Source organism: Cariama cristata, unplaced genomic scaffold, assembly GCF_000690535.1.
Source record: "Cariama cristata isolate BGI_N322 unplaced genomic scaffold, ASM69053v1 scaffold20968, whole genome shotgun sequence".
NCBI classification, from domain to species: domain Eukaryota; kingdom Metazoa; phylum Chordata; class Aves; order Cariamiformes; family Cariamidae; genus Cariama; species Cariama cristata.
This window is the reverse complement of record NW_009629664.1, coordinates 6,318-23,980: the sequence shown is the minus strand read 5'-3', so window position 1 is coordinate 23,980 and position 17,663 is coordinate 6,318. Positions and strand designations below refer to the sequence as shown.

Below are 17,663 nucleotides of genomic sequence, written 5' to 3'. Positions count from 1 at the left end.
CTGATCAATCGCACATCATGCTGAGTGACTGCAGCCAGCTGAATTCTTATGTTTTGTGTTTGGCCGTCTGCTTTCTCTTCTAAAATTCTAACAAAAAGAAAGATTACTCGTATAACAGAGTTATGGTGCAGAAGATGCCTTCTTGTTATGATTAATTCTGAAATGTAAACCCACTGAGCATAAGCAATCTGATACTATAGAGGTGTTAGTAAATTCATATCTGTTATGGGACTACGTGAATCTTCTTTAATGGGTTGTCACTTGAGGTATGTTGAAGCCAGTGCAAGTATAAAGCAAAATCTCTCTGGTGCTGTGAAACGTCCACCTTTTGGCAGTGACTTCCGAAGTGCCGCCCCTCCTTTCAGCTGCTGCAGCTCCATTTTGAGTTGGGTTCCAGCTTACTGGGATTGCAAGATAACTTAGGCTGTATTTGGAAGCAATTTCTTTTATTGAGCAGTTGTTAACTTTAAAGGTTTCATTTGCATCTCGTATTGGTGTGTCTCCTGGCTGAGTATGCACAGCCCAGATTTTAAAAAAGACATGAATTTATGGGACCTGACATGTGACAAGAGAATTGGTAACTTAAGTTTTGAATGAAAACTTTTCTTGCAAATTTTTGAGCCATTCAGAAAACATGGTAGGGTGTTAATTTTCATGCATTGGTAGATCAGATCCTACTGTGTCCCCAGCATTTAATAACTGTTTGAATTTGACTGAAAAAGCTGTAAGATGAAATGTCTACGTTTCTGCTGGTTCTGGATAATTCATTATGAACTTGTATTGACTGAACCACTGGAAAGCAGGCGTCTTAGCCACATAGTATTGAAAGGTACTATCTGGGGAATTGGATGTCTTCTCATCAGAGTGATGTCATGCTGTTTAACTGAGAAACACTACCTTGGCAAACTGCGTGGCTCCCACTGATGCATTTTAAAGATATTTAATCTGTGAATTTCCATGTTACTATGCATATGAAAGCGGAGTCGAGTAACTCTGATGCTTATAGCTGTGGACATAATATGAGCAATACCTCTTTAGGTACTTAGCATTTTGAGCCCGTAGGAAAGAGCACGGAGATGTTAGGCAGAAATGTGGATCACGCCTGTCAACCTGCATGAAAAACTGTGAAATTACATAGTTTCTGGTGCAGTTTCTGCTCACTTAACAAATTGCTCGTAATGACTATAAAAATAACCTCCCCTGCAGCCTGCCTGGGAGTAAAAGTGATTTTGGTTCTTCACAACCCTGTAGAAAAGAAATTATTAGCAAGATCCGACCTTGGTATCACTTGCAGTGTGAACACATTCCTGTCCACTAGAACCTCTGCATTTGTTTAAAAATAAGTTTTTAGTCGGAGGGGGGGACACTGTACACTTGAAGCCAGGCCCCGAAAGGGCTTAACATCATCAGACCACATGAGGCTCTCGTACTTTCATAGTCGGGGCTTTCTGCTGGAAGCAGAAAGATGTTTTTGAAGTTCACTCTCCCCTTGGAACCTGTCCTAGTTGCTGCATGGGAAGACTGCACTGTGACTAACTCCAACAATAGCTTAATTTGATTAGCAGTTGAACGTAACGAAGGTGATTGACGTGCAGCCCACCTCTTATAATTCCTTGTAGTCGTCATTGTGTGCTACTTTGTCAGTTCATTATGAGTCCTTAAAACTTGGGGGTATGTATTCCTTTACTTACTCAATGGACTTGTTACCGCTAATTGATATTTATGTAAAACATTGATTAGTCTTTTCCATTAAAAAATTATTGCAACCAAAGGGTGTGGTACGTCTCCTTTGCAAGACGGTTAACAAAAATGCTGCGGCACGTTGCCTAGTTAACTTCTGTTTGGATGCCGCTGCGCTGCCATCCCCGTACGGCATTCACAGGTCTGCGCTACTTCACCACGGCCTGCGGTTGCACCGAGCCCTGCTGCCAAAGCCAGGAAGCCCTGGCACCAGGTACACACCTGAGAGGTCACGCCTGTCAGTTGCTGCGCTGCAGCCGAGGGCTGCTGTGTTTAAATCACCCCGCCTTTACTCAGCTGCTGTAAGAAATACAGGTTTAGACAAAACGCCATGTTTGTTTCTTCTCACTCTTGAATACTTAAGGACGATTTACGGATTTTAGTGGCTTTCAGTCCTCTTCTCCCATGGCTGCAGGACGCCTCTGGTCTGGCCGTGCAATTGAAAGTTAGTTCCTCTCTGGCTCTTCTGCTCTCCTGATTTTTGAACATCAGCCTCCCTGCATGTTTTGTTCCTCCTTTGAGGATTTTTCCATTCCTTTAAACTGCAGGCTGCATTGTAGCATTAAGAACATTCTCATGAGACAGTGTGCAGCTGGGCCTGGCAGCCTTTCAACCACGATACCTTGAATTTCACGTGTGGGTGTGCGTACGTGCAGTTTTTTCTAAATGGACTAGAGGTTCTTTGTTAGAGGCGGCCAGATGTAGAACTCCTGAACGTGTATCTTGAATGTTTAGCTTTCAAAGACAGGGGAAAAAAAAAAATTAAGATCTTCCAAAGACAAGGAAGACAGAGTAGCAGGAGCAGGGAACGCTATTTGTAGCTTCACAAACATTGCGAGACCTTTCTTTGAACAATGTGAGATTATCAGATTTATGCCTTGTACTGAGGAATGCTTAATTCCATTTCCCTCCCTCCCCAGGGAGCTGGAGCACTTACCTCCAACTTCTCCCTTAGCTGAATTTCTGTAAAATGAATTCTCCTAACTTGCTTCTGTGCAAAATAACTGAAACGCTTTGTGGTCACACATTGTGTGTCCGTATTGGTGAAAGTATGGAGCTTGAGGGCTGCTTCCAGGGCAGAGACCCTTTACAAGGCGAGAGTGTGGCAGGCGAAGGCCTGTTAATCCCTGCCCCCGAGGGCTCTGTGGGCAGCAAGGGAAGGTGCCCCAGACTTCAGAGAGGGGAGGCGAGGGGAAAGGCCTGCACTCGCAGGTGGGGGTACAGACTAGGTGAGTCAAGAAAGCCAACTGCCTTTTCCTCCATTAGACACAGATGGAGCCTCGGGAAATCCTTTGCAAAGGCGTGAGTCGATGCTACTGCAGAGCCTTGTAAACGAAGGAGCAGAGGGAGCAGGAGGGTGGGAGCGGCTCAAACCCGCTGTGGTGCCAGTCAGGCAGCTCTTCTCACAGCACCGGGAGAGAGGGCAGCTGGCAGAGGGGGAAGAGACACCCCAGGGGAATGCAAGACCGGTGTTTATGATGCCGAAAGTACCAAAAAAGGCTGCGGTACCCTTTGGTGTCCCTGCGGTGCCTGACATTCAACAGCACAGGCCAATACTCAGAGAATACACAGAGCTCCACTCAAAACATACCAATTTTCTGTCTAGACTTTATTAAGCACAGGGGTAACTTTCTGTTAAAGCATAAAAAAGGATTTTTCCTCTCCTTTTTCGGTCCCAGATTAGGTCAGAGGAAACACAGGCTATGAACGCTGGATCATTTTTCTGCCCTAACATACATCTGCCTCCTGTTTTCAGAAGCAGCTTCTGCTTTGTGGAGGAAGCTGGAGATGCCTACCACATGACTAGTGACTTTTTCAACAAATTCCCCCAACTGTAAGAGAAGTCACCTGCTGACAGGGAGTGGTGAAAGTGGTTTGCCTTTCTCTCTTCCAAAGACTACACAAAAGCAGCTTTACAAGAATCGGACAGCTTTCGTTATACCTGGTGTCTCAGACTCCCTCGCCTGCTGCCACAGCATGGAAAGCTGTCTCAGACCTGTCAGCAAAATGAGATGCCATGACTGGCACTGCAAGAGGATAAACACCGCTCCGCAAGATGGCCAAGGTCTCCCATGCTCACATTTGTGTAATACTGCATGGGAGGACTGTCACTTGCCAAATGCTGTTTGCAACTTGGGTTTACTTCCTTTTATTCCTACTGAACTCGGATATACTTTTGGTCACAGCTTTATACTGATTGCTCGCCATTAAATTGTGAACACAGTAAGTCTTGACATTGAACATCGTAACGATGTTCTCTGTATTCCATACTTGCAATTCAACTCCCTCACTGCTGCCTCCATGCTGGTTGTATTTCATAGCTCAAGCTATGGATCACGCCATATACAAACAGGTTATGAACCAAAGCTTTCCATAGCCCTAGAAACACAGCTATTTCAGACAAAAGCACTCAGCTCTGCCCCTGAGGCAAGCGATTCCAGGAAATCTGAGGTTACTGCAGACCAGATAATGTGCTAAGTTGCCTCAAAAGTCAGCCTAGCCTTAAGGTTGTGGCAACTTTGAACTTGCAAAAGCTTGTTCCTACATTATCTCCAGCACACCTAAAGGAGGAAAGACATTTGTTAAGCTTCACAGCTTTCCCACTTCAATTAGGGGCTTGTGGGTCATATTTCAGTCCTGAAAAAGTCTCTAGAAAACCTAGAAGGTACATTGCAAAGTTCCCAACACTTAAAAAGCAACCCTCACCCACCACCAGCCCCCAAAGCAGCTACCAGGCCTTCATCCACCATTGTCAAGTATGCAGGAGCATAAGTCCTACTAATGGTGACCAAGAAACATGGGTGGGGAGGAACTCACTGATGCCAACGGGGAGAGAAAAAACTCAGGAAGAAAGTGCACATGTGTACACACATTCTCCTCATGTCCCACGTGACAGTGCTGCGCACCTGGTGCCTACATCACTTTCTGCACCCTGCGAGTGGGGGACAGTTTCTTTGGCGGTACAGCCCTCAAAAAATGCGCATTAGAAGGTCCAGCTCTTAAGACCACAACAGTAACATACAGCCCAATAAAAGACAGTCAAACATAAGGCTTAACAAGAAACAGCATTTACAAAGCAGATGCAAAAAGGTCCATTTATCTTTCCTTTCTGCTACATCTATTTAAGTGCTGGCATAAAGCATCTACTTTGACCTGGTATTCAAGCAAAGCTAATTGAGTTCATCTGTGAAGGCTCGTTAGCTACAGCACTTGCTCTATAAAAAGCTAGTCTCAGTAGTCATCGCCTCCTAAAGAGGCTTCTTAGCAAAGCTGTCTTTCTTCTCAGAAGAAGGTAAGCGCTACCACCTTCCCTCTAGTGCTTATTTTGTTGTTTTTATTTTCTTGGGTGCAACATAGATATCAAGAGCTGTTCCAGTAGGGAGAATTCAAAGTAAACTCATTGTTTTGCACTAAGTTGTCTACTGAGCAGCAAGTTTTTCATTTTCCCCTTGCCCTGCCTTCACATTGTCTCAGATCTGTTTAATTATTTAAAAACTGAAGGAATGAGCTGTTATACAATGACTCTTAACTACTGAAGTAATTCACAACTTACTGGTTAATTTATCTGTGAACAACGCTTGGTATGTGGTTTAATTTTAACACTGTAGAAGGTGTAGGTTCTTCACATGTCTTCACTCTGCCAATAAGCTACAAACGTTACTTTGGGGAAGAAGCTTGTCGCTAATTAAAAATCCTGAAATAAGCAATGAGAGTAGTATTTATACTGCTTGGTTTCTAACTGTTGGCTAAAGGAGTTCTGAGATGCTGGAGTACCTGAGTGCTTTGATAATCCACTGGGAACTGTTCTGCAAGAGCAACAGTACCTCATCTGGGAACAACTAGTTCCTTATTTATTAGAGCAAAGAAGGGAGTGGAGTCAAGCCCTGGTATGCCTCACCATAGCCTCAAATCAGGAGACAATCAGCCTGTTAGGCCACTTCCCCTCGCCCACAAACTCCCCCAGGATTTTATCACATCAGTCCTTAAAAACAAACCTGTAAATAAAAGTCACTGGATGCAGCACATTTTTGTCTTATCAGTAGTAGGAACAGCAAAGCATAGAAACGGCATTGCGCAAGTACCACCCTTTTTATTAATGATCCCTTTTTACAGCTTCCCTTGTGCTGTCAGAGTAACAAGCCTTGCCCTCTGCCAGTTGCTACTTAAGGCTCGCGCTGGCTGCCCAGGTGATGCATGTTGAAAGACCGCAGTGAACAGCTCTATAGACACAGACTTTATTATGCAGCGCTATCGTAGTACACGCAACCGAACAAACCTGGTAGCGCAGCAGGTACAGGTATGGGACTTGAGCATGCCTCGTAGCTCTGGCTCAGGGCTAGCTGGTGAGCGTGTCAGGGAGACTCTATGTTGGTGGCCACTCTGCTCATTTGCAGGTCCAACAAATATTGCTGCCTCTTCAGTGACTGGCTGGCAGGAAGGAAAGGGCCAGTCCAGCTACATGGTGTTAGGAGGTTCCTCCCAGCGTAGCTTCTTCGGTTTCATGCTAATCGTAAATAAAATAGGAAGGGGCACCAGACAGATCTCCTAATTGATTTGACTGGTGACTATGGAAGCGTGTCCTCTGTCCAGCGCTGGCTGCCCTCTCAGAGGGACTGCCGGGCTATGGAGCCCTTCATGTGCTCCCAGTTGTTATAGAGAGCGTAGAGGCCAGTAAGTGTCAGACCTGCAATACCACCTCGTGCTATCCCACGCACTCCACCTGAAAAAGAAAAACAGATTAAAACCCATTAAAGTTACCTCCAAGGAAATGGTCAGCTACAGCAACTTCCAAGAAGCTGTCTACATCCAGTAGCATCTTAATGAAACAGTCTTCCTTTTCTGAATAACTTTCCAGAAAGGGTACCTTTGCTAATTCTCTCCTCCTCTCAAACCTGCTGCCTGGCTCAAGAAAGGTCATTCTTAATCCTGACACTAATTCTGCTGGTATGACTTCCTCTCAAACTATGTTGGCTCTACTGCCTGAGTGAACCGCTACAGAACACTTGAAGCAAAGATGGCTTTTCCCAAGTCCTACTTTAGCTATTCCATCTCTCTTCAACATAGGTGCTTACAGATAGATATGATCTCTTCCTGTGTTAAGAACTCCTCCATTTAGGATTTCAGGTGAAGAATAATAACAATGTTTGTCAGTTATGGTAACTAGGTTTGGGGAAGAAAGAGAAAGGGTAGGAGGGAAATAAGTGAACATAACAGCAGCTGACGTGGGCATGACCTTGGGCTCCAGAGATTCATGAGGGCCATCATGCAGAACTTATCACTGCTTTTTGTGTCTTTGGAATTTTAAAACCTTTTGAAAAAAAAAAAGTAGATGAAAGGGATCAACTGGCAAGAATTTACTAGGGCATACGTTGAACAACTTTCTTTATCCTTACTATTTTTAATATTCAAAATTATCATCTTGCAATAATTTTTTTTATTATTTTTACTGCCCACCCAAGACCCTGAAGATTTTCCAAGCTGTGAAGGTAAAAATACAAGGCAAGTTTGGCTACTGCCAGCAGCCAGCACACCTGGCTAGAGCTGGGAGTCAGATGGTATCACAACTCCATTCCACCCATGCGAAGGATGTGGTGTACAGGGGCAGAAGTCGAGACTTCTGTTGCTTTTACTGAACAGCAAAATCTTTCTATTCCTCAGTAGCAGAAAGTGCCTTGGTAAAGTGCCCGGAATGCACTATAAATGCACAGGAACACCTGAGATTATGACCCTCAACACTATGAAAACTTCAGAGAGTTTGACTCTGCAATGTTTATCAATCCCAGCCAAAGCAAGTTAGATAATGTGTACAGTATATAGAACAAGGCCAGTTTCCACTTACAGCTAGATAAAACCCGCCTGCTTTATTGGTAAAACTGACAGTGGCATTCAGGTTCCTCAAACTTGAAAAGAAATGCATCTCAGTAATCAGTGATTTTTTTAAATTTTTTTTCCATTATGGGTCATAAAGTTGTCTCACAGAAGTGCATTTAGGCTTGCAGGGGGCAAGAAGCTGTTGGCGTCAGCTAGATTGAGACTGCATTACCTGTGCAGCAAGATTAAATGGATTTCATTGGGGTTGTTAAACCTGCCCATATTGCCCAGGCATGTAATGAAACCAAAAAGCTGCAGAAGTTGGACTTGGTACCTAGAGGTCATGTCTAGCCATAGTTTCTAGAAATTTCATTGCCAGACCAGCTGTGACAATTTGAGAGTTTTTTGGGATATAAGCCTGAGTTCACTGCCCTAACTGTTGAGAACTCAACAGCTCTAAGGAAGGCTGTACTGTTTATGCACCTACATGCCTAAATCAAGACTTAGGAACACAAATGTAAACTTCTGCTTTTGATAATTCATCCTGAATTTGTTGCGCAAAAGCTTTTCACGTGAAGGGATTGCAGCTGGGTACACAGAACTAACCATGTGCAAGCAGCTTCTGGCAAAAAGCCACAGGTGAACTTTAAAGGACATTTTTGCAAAACAAGTATTTGAGATAATCTGTAAAAATACTAATTCCTCATTGCTTTTTGGGAAAAATTAATAAAACATTAGAGAGCCTGATTTTCTGCTGTTCATATTAGGAAGCAATTGCTCACAGCAGAAAGCCCCAAAGAGGGCTCCTAACCATTATGGTGTACAGGGAAATGCACAAAAAGTGGAACGCCCTCATAGGACCCAACGCAGTACAGAGCTATGACTACTCCCATAGAGTCTTCCCTGGGCCCCCGAGTTCAATTCCTCTCCTTTCCCCTGAAAATCCCATTCTTCCTATGGAAGAAAGGTAGGTTGAAGACTGATCAAGCCTGGTTCCAGATTCTGTGAAGTCAGCATTATACAAGAAAGGTATCTTCTTTAATTTGGATAGCTGAGCCACTTTCTAGCATCCATGCAGACTTAGGCGCAGTGCTGCCAAGACATACTGCTCCTAACACAAAAAACGTTAATATTTTCACACGCTGAGGTCAGCCAGGTGAGGATGGCAGCTCTGTATCCACTTACAAAGTGTCAACCACAGTGCCTAAAGCAGTCTGTAGGTCTTGCAGACAACTTAGGGACTTTGCTGAAGATGTTTCAGTGGAAGTCTTTCATGAACAGGAACTAAACTTGTGCAGTTGGTATAGGTGCCTTACTGAATTAAAAAAATCCAAGAAGGAAACATGCAAGAAATATTTCTTACCATGTTCCCTATGCTTCTGCTACAAAATTTTACCAGTAATTTATTTTATAGCAGTTGCGCCTGAACTATCTACAGTAGTTAACAAAACAGGGAAAGAAAAAACTCTTTCCTTTGCCTAACTGGTTAGATTTGCGTTTGAGTAAGTACCTCCAGGTCTGTGGCAGACTTCAAACAGTAATGCACTGTAGAAAGCAGCCCAGTTGCTGGGCAGGAAATGTTAAACCCCCTGAGAAGATTACCTTGTTTAAAGAAAAAAACAACACAACAAAAAAAATTTCTCCACTCCCATCCCAGCTGTGTTTGCATGATAGAACACATTCCCACCCCTCCTCTGCAATTACTCTCTGCAAGCCTCTGATACCAACTCTGCCTTGACAAACCCTGCTAGAAACATGGTCGTAAGCCTCTAATCCTGCATGTCTGAGTAAGATAAGTTAAAGTTCCAGCTGACAGACTTCTGAAAGCAGGTATTTTGAGACTGGGCAACTTGCACAATAGTTGAGAACTGCTATGGGTCTCCAAAGATACATCTGATGCTCTCTAAATGAGAATTTAGTTCTCTCGCTTTAGCTGCCACAGCTTTTCACCAGAGTATTGTCTCTCTTCTATGCATTTAAAATAGGTTTCAGAGTACACTATGCAATGACACGCAGCATTCTAATAGTGCAGCTTTGCATTTCTTTGTGGTGTGATCCACTCCTAACACTGAATTTGATTCATATAGTAGGTAAAACTATCTATATTGCATAGTATGAGGGCAAAAATCTTCCATTTAGGGCCTTACTGTCTCTATTTTCAGAATGTGTTACTTTACTCCACTATTCTGGGATAGTTCCTGGGATGTTTAAAGCAAGGACCATCCAACAGCAAATGTTAGAAATACAAAACCCAGACCCACAAAAGAAGTGGCCAAACAGAAGTGTAACAGTTAAGCTGTGATTAGTTTTTTGTCTTCCAATCTCTCTCTCTCTCTCTGGTATTCAATTTCTCTTCTTCTAGGGCTTCCAGGAACAAAAATATTTTAAAATGGTTTAAAGGGCTCAACTTTTCAAATGTACAAGGCAACCTCAGTTTTGCTCCAAATTCAAGCACAGTGGTAGCTAACCAGACCCTCTTGAACCATCAGGCAGACATTTGTCTGAACATCTGTGGGCGCTCCTACGTCAGGAGAAAATCTGAAGTTTCTTCCTGCTGCTCCACAGGGGTCACTTTATGAAATCTTGTAAGTGTGGGCAAAGTCTGTGGGTACAGAAGTTACCGAGGAAACTGATAAACTTCTTTTTGGAAACAAGATACATTCCAGAAAAGCATGTTCCATTTTCATACTGCTGCAGCTAAGACAGTATTGTGGTTAAAATACAGAAAAAATAAAGCTCGAAACAGGGAACATTTCCTGTAGTTACTGTGGTGTGAAGGCCAAATTATAAAAACAGTAGGAATTTACAAGTTTAGAAGTATTAAAGCTCTTGAAATTACTTGGCAAACATTATTAAAATTCCCTGTCTTCTCACCGAGTGAAAGCAGCAGCACCTGACTGACAGGAGACTACTTCACCTACTGTAAATGGCAGCAAGAACCTCGCAAATCCTTGCAGCACTGGGAACTTAGTTCACTGATTCTGCCTAGCAGAGCTGGGCAGAGGCAGCACTGTTCTCAGTGGCCACACGTATTCTTAGACATCAGCCCTCAAGTAACAAAGGAAGCCTCAACAAGCTATTACCTGTAGTGCCTGCTTGTACTTTGCCCTTATCTCTTATTTCAGATCCCAAACAAAACCCTTTCCCCCTAAACACCATTTGATTAGTAAATAGTCCTATAGACTTGCTACATTAAAAGCAGGTTTAAACAAAGGTTCTTAATTTCTAAAATGCCTGACAACCCTGAAGTCCAAAGTTCAAAAGCGAATCCTTTACTTGCTTTTCTGCAAATAATGCAGGAAAATAAGATATCCTGGGGCCACACCTGCACCAGTCTGCAAAAAGCTCTTCTTTCCCCTTCCCCATCAAACAGAAACAAGAAAAAAACCACTGTCTGGCCCAAAAAAACACACAGATTGAGCCCAAAGGGAAGAGGCTTTTATAGCTTGAGAAGTAGTTAGCTAACACAACTGCCCTGAGCTCCTACCCACTGACTGTCACAAAACTGACCTTCAGGTCTGGCCAGACTTCACTGCTAGCAATGAAACATTTAGCCCTCCTTAATTAATTCATAATATATTGACTTTTCATGGTTGTGTTCTGAGGTCTTAAAATGACAACTACTCCCTTCAGTTATTGCTGGCATTCAATTCCCTTCTTTTCAGACGCACACTGTTTTATACCAAATTATGTAACATCTATTGTGCAAAATGCATGAGATGCTCTATCTAGTATTGAGTTTCTACTGCACACAAGTACAGTAAACAAAATGAATTAGTTTGTCCAAAGTATTACTTTATTTTTGTTCCTGCTTTCTTTAACCTCAAGAGAGGGGAAAAATAATTATCTGAGAGAAAGAACATCTACAACCTGTGTAACCCTCAGATAAGAGGTAAAGGTAATTTAATTTTTTTGCTTACTGAAGTCTCTGTCGGGAATTTCAATGAGAAATTAATGGCTGTCACAGCAGGTCAGACCAAAGTCCCACCTAGCTCAGTATCTTTTTCCTGAGTGACCAATCCTGCATGCTTAAGGAGCGTAAGATCCTCAGCCAGCTGTACCTTTGTGACATGATGACTGGAACCATGTGCCTTTTCATGGTGGGTGGGAATAATAGTGACACAGTGCACAGTGACAATCATCTTTTTGATTTCTGCTACTTTCAGAGACTAATGTAATTATGAGAAAACAATAAAGATGTTTGATTTAGAAAAGAGGTTGAGAATGCACACGAGAGGTCTAAGTATTTGTTTGCTTTAAGATGTTAGTATTTGTGCTTCCTAACATTCACGAGGAAAAAACCTGGCATAACAGATCTTAATTTTTGCCTTTGCTTTGGACTTAGGATATCAGGCTCCCTTTTACCAAAACTCAAACAGGATCAATGAAGTTGCAACAACACTTCTGCTACATATGCCACTGGCAAAGGAACACAAAGGGTTTTCTTTCATCTGTCACTCAACTTCTACCTAGAACATTCAGTTTAACTTGTGAGCTTAAAACAAAGCTTCCATAAAGCTGCAAGTCTAGTGTAACAAGTTAATACTATACTGACATTGCTACATTTAGGCTAAAATCTAGTAAGTAATCTTGGTATTAAATTGCATTTCAAGTAAATATGAGAGCTGGAGATCACTTTGGTCAAAGGGATCAAGTAGTATGCTGTTTCAAAGGTCCTCAAATCAGTTTTACTTTTCAAACTCAATTCCTCTGTTAACCTAAGCCATACAGTATGCTGAGATGGATTCCAGCCAACACTTGCCTTATAATGGCAAGTTAACCATATCTGACTCACTCCAAGGAGGACCACCAGAAGTCTTGGGGACTTAACTGCTTTAGTCACTTGCAACGGGGAACTTTCAGTGAGTAACGTCACTTCCAGCCAACACAGGGGGCTGAACTTTCACAGACCTCACCTGCAGACTTTTTACTGCTCTTTCATCCCCTCACACACAAGCTGTGTGGTAAGTATCCTTTCACAAAACTGCTCACAATCTAATGGCTTTAGAACATGCGTATTTTGGAAAGCATTTTTTGTTTGACTGCTCACATTTTGGTAATGATTAACACTTCTACAAGGGCAAATTGTGAAAACTGGGACCAGTTTGGGGCAACAAATCTCAGCCTTCAAAAAGTCTTCCCACTATTTTTTTTTCCTGTCCACTCATCCCTCTCAGCAAAGGCTTAATCATTTGTTTCAGAAATTCAGTCAAGGCTTTGTGGTGTACACAACGGTATTTTTCAGTGCAGCAGGGCTGCTGATGCGATTCTTTCATTAGTGCTGTGTGTAAACATGAACCAAAAAGTCTCATTAAAAAACCTGCCATACTTAATACAGCACTGGCTCCAACTCTCTATCCACCCTTTGTGGATTACAGAACAGCTTTGACTTGAAATGGCATGTTTGTGGGAGTTTCCAGCTGACACTAAAATATGGGGATTTATAACAGAAATGTCCCTGACGGCTTTCAATTTTTCCTTTTTTAATATCAGCACAACATGGCATTCCATGTAACACAGGAAATGATTACAATCTTGATATGTCACAGATGTGAACTGATCATTTGCATATGGTTTAAATATTCGAGGTTTTTTAGGTAAATACATATTGATGCCGGGTAAAGGCATAACTTAGAGGGAAGCTTTACCATACAGAATTAGGAAGGGCACTCTGGCATAAGGTGACAGCAGAGGAAGCATAAAAGAAGCAGCAAGAGGGACAGAGCACAAAAGAAAAAAGGGAAACAAGATTGGAATTAAATTCTTCAAACAGATGTGAAAATCATCTTTTTCACTTCCAGAACTAACCTTTGACCTTTAAGGCCTCCTGTGCCATTCACATTTCCTGCATATGGTGAAAAATGTATTTCTTTTGAGTTTCTGTGCACTACAGTTCATATGCACAACACATACTTGGAATACAATACTGTAACGAACGCAGACTTACTGACTACATTTATCAGTGCTACGATTAGCTCAGTAGATCTTATGTTACAAAACAAAAGTCCCACTTGCTCTGATAAGAAAAAATTTTGTAGTGTCAGATGACCGTGCTGTGACTGGAGTAGCTATCCATTGTTGCACTGCACCAAAAAAAGATTACACCTAAGGGCAGCTCTACAATTCTGCAAGGTAAGGGGGAAGCCTCTGCTGGAGTGTAAGATGGCAGTTCTCCTTCTTAATAACTTCCTACAGAAAATGTTAAGACTTCTATACTGCTACCCTATCCATCTGTTGCTGGTCATCTGTCATATCACTCATGAAATCCCAGATAAGTAATTGATGACAAGAGAGCTATGTGCTCTTGCAAGGTTAAGTGCACAAGCTAGTATTTATGAAGGCTGCTCAAGCCAATTTTTTTTTGTTTCAATTATCTAAGCCAACAGGAAAATAAGACTTCTCAAACTGTTTTGTCCTGTATATAAAGCTGGCTTTCAGGAACACTTCTAAGACACTGAAGCTCAGTTAGATATGTAAAAGTACATAGCCTAATTCTAGAATTATCTCCTCAGTAAAATACAGGTGAATCATATAGCCAAAACTTTACTGAGATACTTAAAACTTATACTTTTTTCCTGTGATAATGTCAGTCTGTGGTACCCAGCAGTCCTCTAAAAAAGATGATCCCTCCAATTGTTGAGCTTGGAATATGTGTTAACAGGCATTTTGCTGATGAAGCTCAGACCCTCTCTTCTGCAAACAATTCAGTATGCATCAGCAAACTAACCTTAAATCCATGCTGTTCTCAAATAACGTTGTTGGTTTTGACCACTATGCAAAGACTAGAGTCCTACTACAAGACAAGAGTTTCACAAACAGTTAAGCAATAACTCTATAGATATGTCTGTTTCTCTATGTGTATAGGGTTTTTTGCAGCTCCAGGTACTATCACATGAATCACTTGCAATAAGTTTCATTTTGATGCAGTGAAGCTGTGTTCTGTGTATTCCTTCCCTCCCCTGCCCACTTTCACTTTGGAAGGTAGTTCCCATTTGCCTGCATCCACTCATGGACTTGAGAAACTATTAGTTTTATTCCTGCTATACATGAAAAACATGGCTAAGAATGAGCTGGGTATGTATTTTATACAATCTCACTATAAATCTGAGTAAATATTCGAATGTTTATTCAGTATCTATGTATAACAGACATAATTTGGCTCTCATGATTATTGTTAGTCCTGTGCAAGTTGGAAAGAATCCAATTTAATTCAGCTGGATTTTTTTTTTTAAGTGCAAGTTTTCCTGAAGTAGTCTTAGCAGTGTGAAAAACAATCTGTGGGTTAGGGGACATTGAACTAATAGGTCTTAGTTCCTAGTGTACCATTTTTACATTGCCAATTTTCAGAGCAGGACAGTATTTAGTAAAAGTAATGAGAATCCTAATAACTAGGACAAAGCACAAGAAGAGGAAAACTAGAAACACTACCAGTGCTTTTGTATAGCATTCCTGTCAAGGTTCCAGCAGCTATGGTGTTCAGGTCATCTTCTGCACCGCGTGTTTTTTCAATGATGACTCCAAATGCACTGTAAAGTAGAGCTGGGAAAGAAAAACATATTAAAAAATTCAAGTCAAAACTCCCATTCTCTGAGACACAAAGTTTAGAATCCAGGCTCAGTGTAACTATTTAGACTATGCTTCTGAAGCACAGGTTTTCTGTTTATTTAAAAGGGGGGAACCTCTGCAAAATCCTATCTTTGGTGTTTTTTCCAGACCTACTTCTATTTTGCAAATAATTATTCTTTCTCTAGCTATAGTTTGGTTATAAAGTAGCATTCTTCATGCCATCTAGTACTGCCTCAAGACACGATAAATATGTGATATAAAGCACTGACTGAAGTTTAAGCCCACTTTGCTAGTTCAAATTTGTTTAAAAAACTTTTGAGGGTTTAACTTTGTAGAGGCAGGCTTTATACTGTCTTCTGTGGAAGGCCTGAAGCTAAACTCAACGATTTCTAGGTAGCAGAGAAAACTGTTGCCCACTTGTGACCAAGATGAAATGCAAGTGCAGCATTCAGATCATGTTATCAAGGGATGGAGTACAATGGGCCACATTTCCCTTATAAATGACTGTTAGATTGCTTGGGATTTGACATTTACAGCTGCTTCACCTCTGCCTGCATATGAAAACTTTGTCCCTGGAGAGCCTGTTGCTTTGGGAGAACTTTGGGGACTGTCCTGGAAATTATTAGAAAAACACAGGCTTTTAGTACAGATGCATATATAATCTATGCATTTTGATGAAGGGAGAAGGCACCCCCATCCTCACCCCTCACGATATAATCATATTTCATGCTGACAAAGAACAGCAGAGTCTGCCATCATTTTAAAGTGATAAGGACACCATGACACTTTAATTCATCCCTTGTCTGTTCTACAAGAATTTGAAGTCTTTACTTCTGCTAAAAAGCATGTAAATCCTTCATAAGCAACCGTATTAATGTTGATCAGCTGAAGAGTAGCATCTTTCTCTATTCAACATAGGCAATGGTATTTTACCATGTCTTAGTAGCATGTGCATTAACAATGAGGTGAAGGAAAAGCTGAATTCAACATTTTTAAAAATAGTTTAACACAGATGTTGCTACCTCTGTTCAGGAACAGAATGACAAAAATTGTCACTAGTGACAAAAGGAATCTTTGAGGTACAGAAATGCTGCACAAGTGAAGATGCAAAAATAATTCAGTTCTTTCAAAGGAACCTCTCTGGTAGCTAGGACAAGGCAGAGCTATACCAAATCCCAAAATACCAAGTTCTGCTTAACTCTGTGACTTGGGAAGACATATTTTATAAGAAAAATAACAATTTGTTACTGGAATGCACAAACGTTTTCTTGAGTAATCTTTCTTCAAACACAGCTGAAAAAACCTGTTAATGTGTCACTTAACCTAGAACCTTGAACTGCAGTGTGCCTGCACCTCAGTTTTCAGACATGTTCTGATTAGATTTGGAATAGAAAATAAGAAAACAAAACATCCCACCATAAAACTCCCTAGGCAATATTGCATCTCGTATGAAAAGTGCCATTCTCACTGTAGTTCACAATCCCATCTCTAACCATGGCCTCTATATTGTGCCTCAAAAGCTGATGTCTGAGTTAAAGGGCAGGCTAATCTACTCCCTAGAAAGAAGACTGAAACAAAATGTAATAAATGCAACTTGGCTTATGCTTTAATGCATTTTTCAAAATTCAAATATACATAGACTGGATTATAACATGATGTAATCTCCGTTTTAAATATTGCTAATTTCTCGTCTATTACCACTTTGTGGGGCAATGAGTTCCATCATTAACCTTCTTCAAAGTAATTTCATCAGTTTTGGATTTCTCTTTTCAGAGCAACTGAGCACCCTTTGGTCTTTTAAGATGGGGGGAGAAGCTGAAAAGCTTGTATTCTCTAGGGCATTAGTTATTCCACTGACTTTTATGAAATCATCTGAAGTTGTTTTTCTGAGGCAACTGATGTGACTTTATGTCCCGTGCCCCTCCCCACCTGAACCTCAGTTCACAGAAGTTTCTTACTCATACATTAGGCTTTTAATAATTTTCCCTTCTTTTTTTTCTAATCCGTATTAGTTATAAGCAACGTTTAGATTTAAAGTGGGTGATGGTATCATACGTGATTTTTCTATCTAAGCTACCATCATAAAAGGATAAATCTTTGTAGTCACTATCACATTTCTTCTACAGATAAACATTTTGTTGACTCTTTAACGGGAGACAGGCATCAGGCACATGCTCACATAACCACTGAGTCTCTTCTTAGGTTATTAAAGTTATTTCAGAAGTATTCAATTACACTTTTTGCCTTAAGTTGTGAATTAACTGGAATTTATTAAGAAGTAAGCATTATCTATAATTTTCAGTTATTCCTGTTATTTCATAGCTAGAGTTCTGGTTTGTGATACACTAAAAATTTGGGGGCTTAATTATGGGGTTTTGGCTACTTAGGCTTCAAATCTCATTTTAGCCTTGAATTTCCTCTCCAGTGTCTACTGAAATGCTTTCATGTCCCCAAAAAAAAAAACCTGCAGTTTTTTCTGATGGATTTCATAATGAAAACATAGAGAATACATTTTCCCATCAAACAGTTACATCTTTAAATTGCTT

At 41.1% G+C, this 17,663-nt stretch overlaps 1 protein-coding gene across 1 annotated transcript in view; it reads right to left on the bottom strand.

Annotated features, from left to right (window-relative positions):
- Positions 1–5,810: 5,810 nt before the first annotated feature.
- TIMM23 (translocase of inner mitochondrial membrane 23 homolog (yeast)) overlaps positions 5,811–17,663 on the bottom strand; it is a 17,881-nt gene continuing 6,028 nt past the window's right edge. The window contains exons 5-6 of the mRNA XM_009705266.1: positions 14,980–15,090; positions 5,811–6,460 (exon numbers count right to left, since the gene is read on the bottom strand). Of these exons, the coding sequence (XP_009703568.1) occupies positions 6,345–6,460; positions 14,980–15,090 (227 nt within the window). The 3' untranslated portion in view covers positions 5,811–6,344. The remainder of the gene's footprint in view (positions 6,461–14,979; positions 15,091–17,663) is intronic.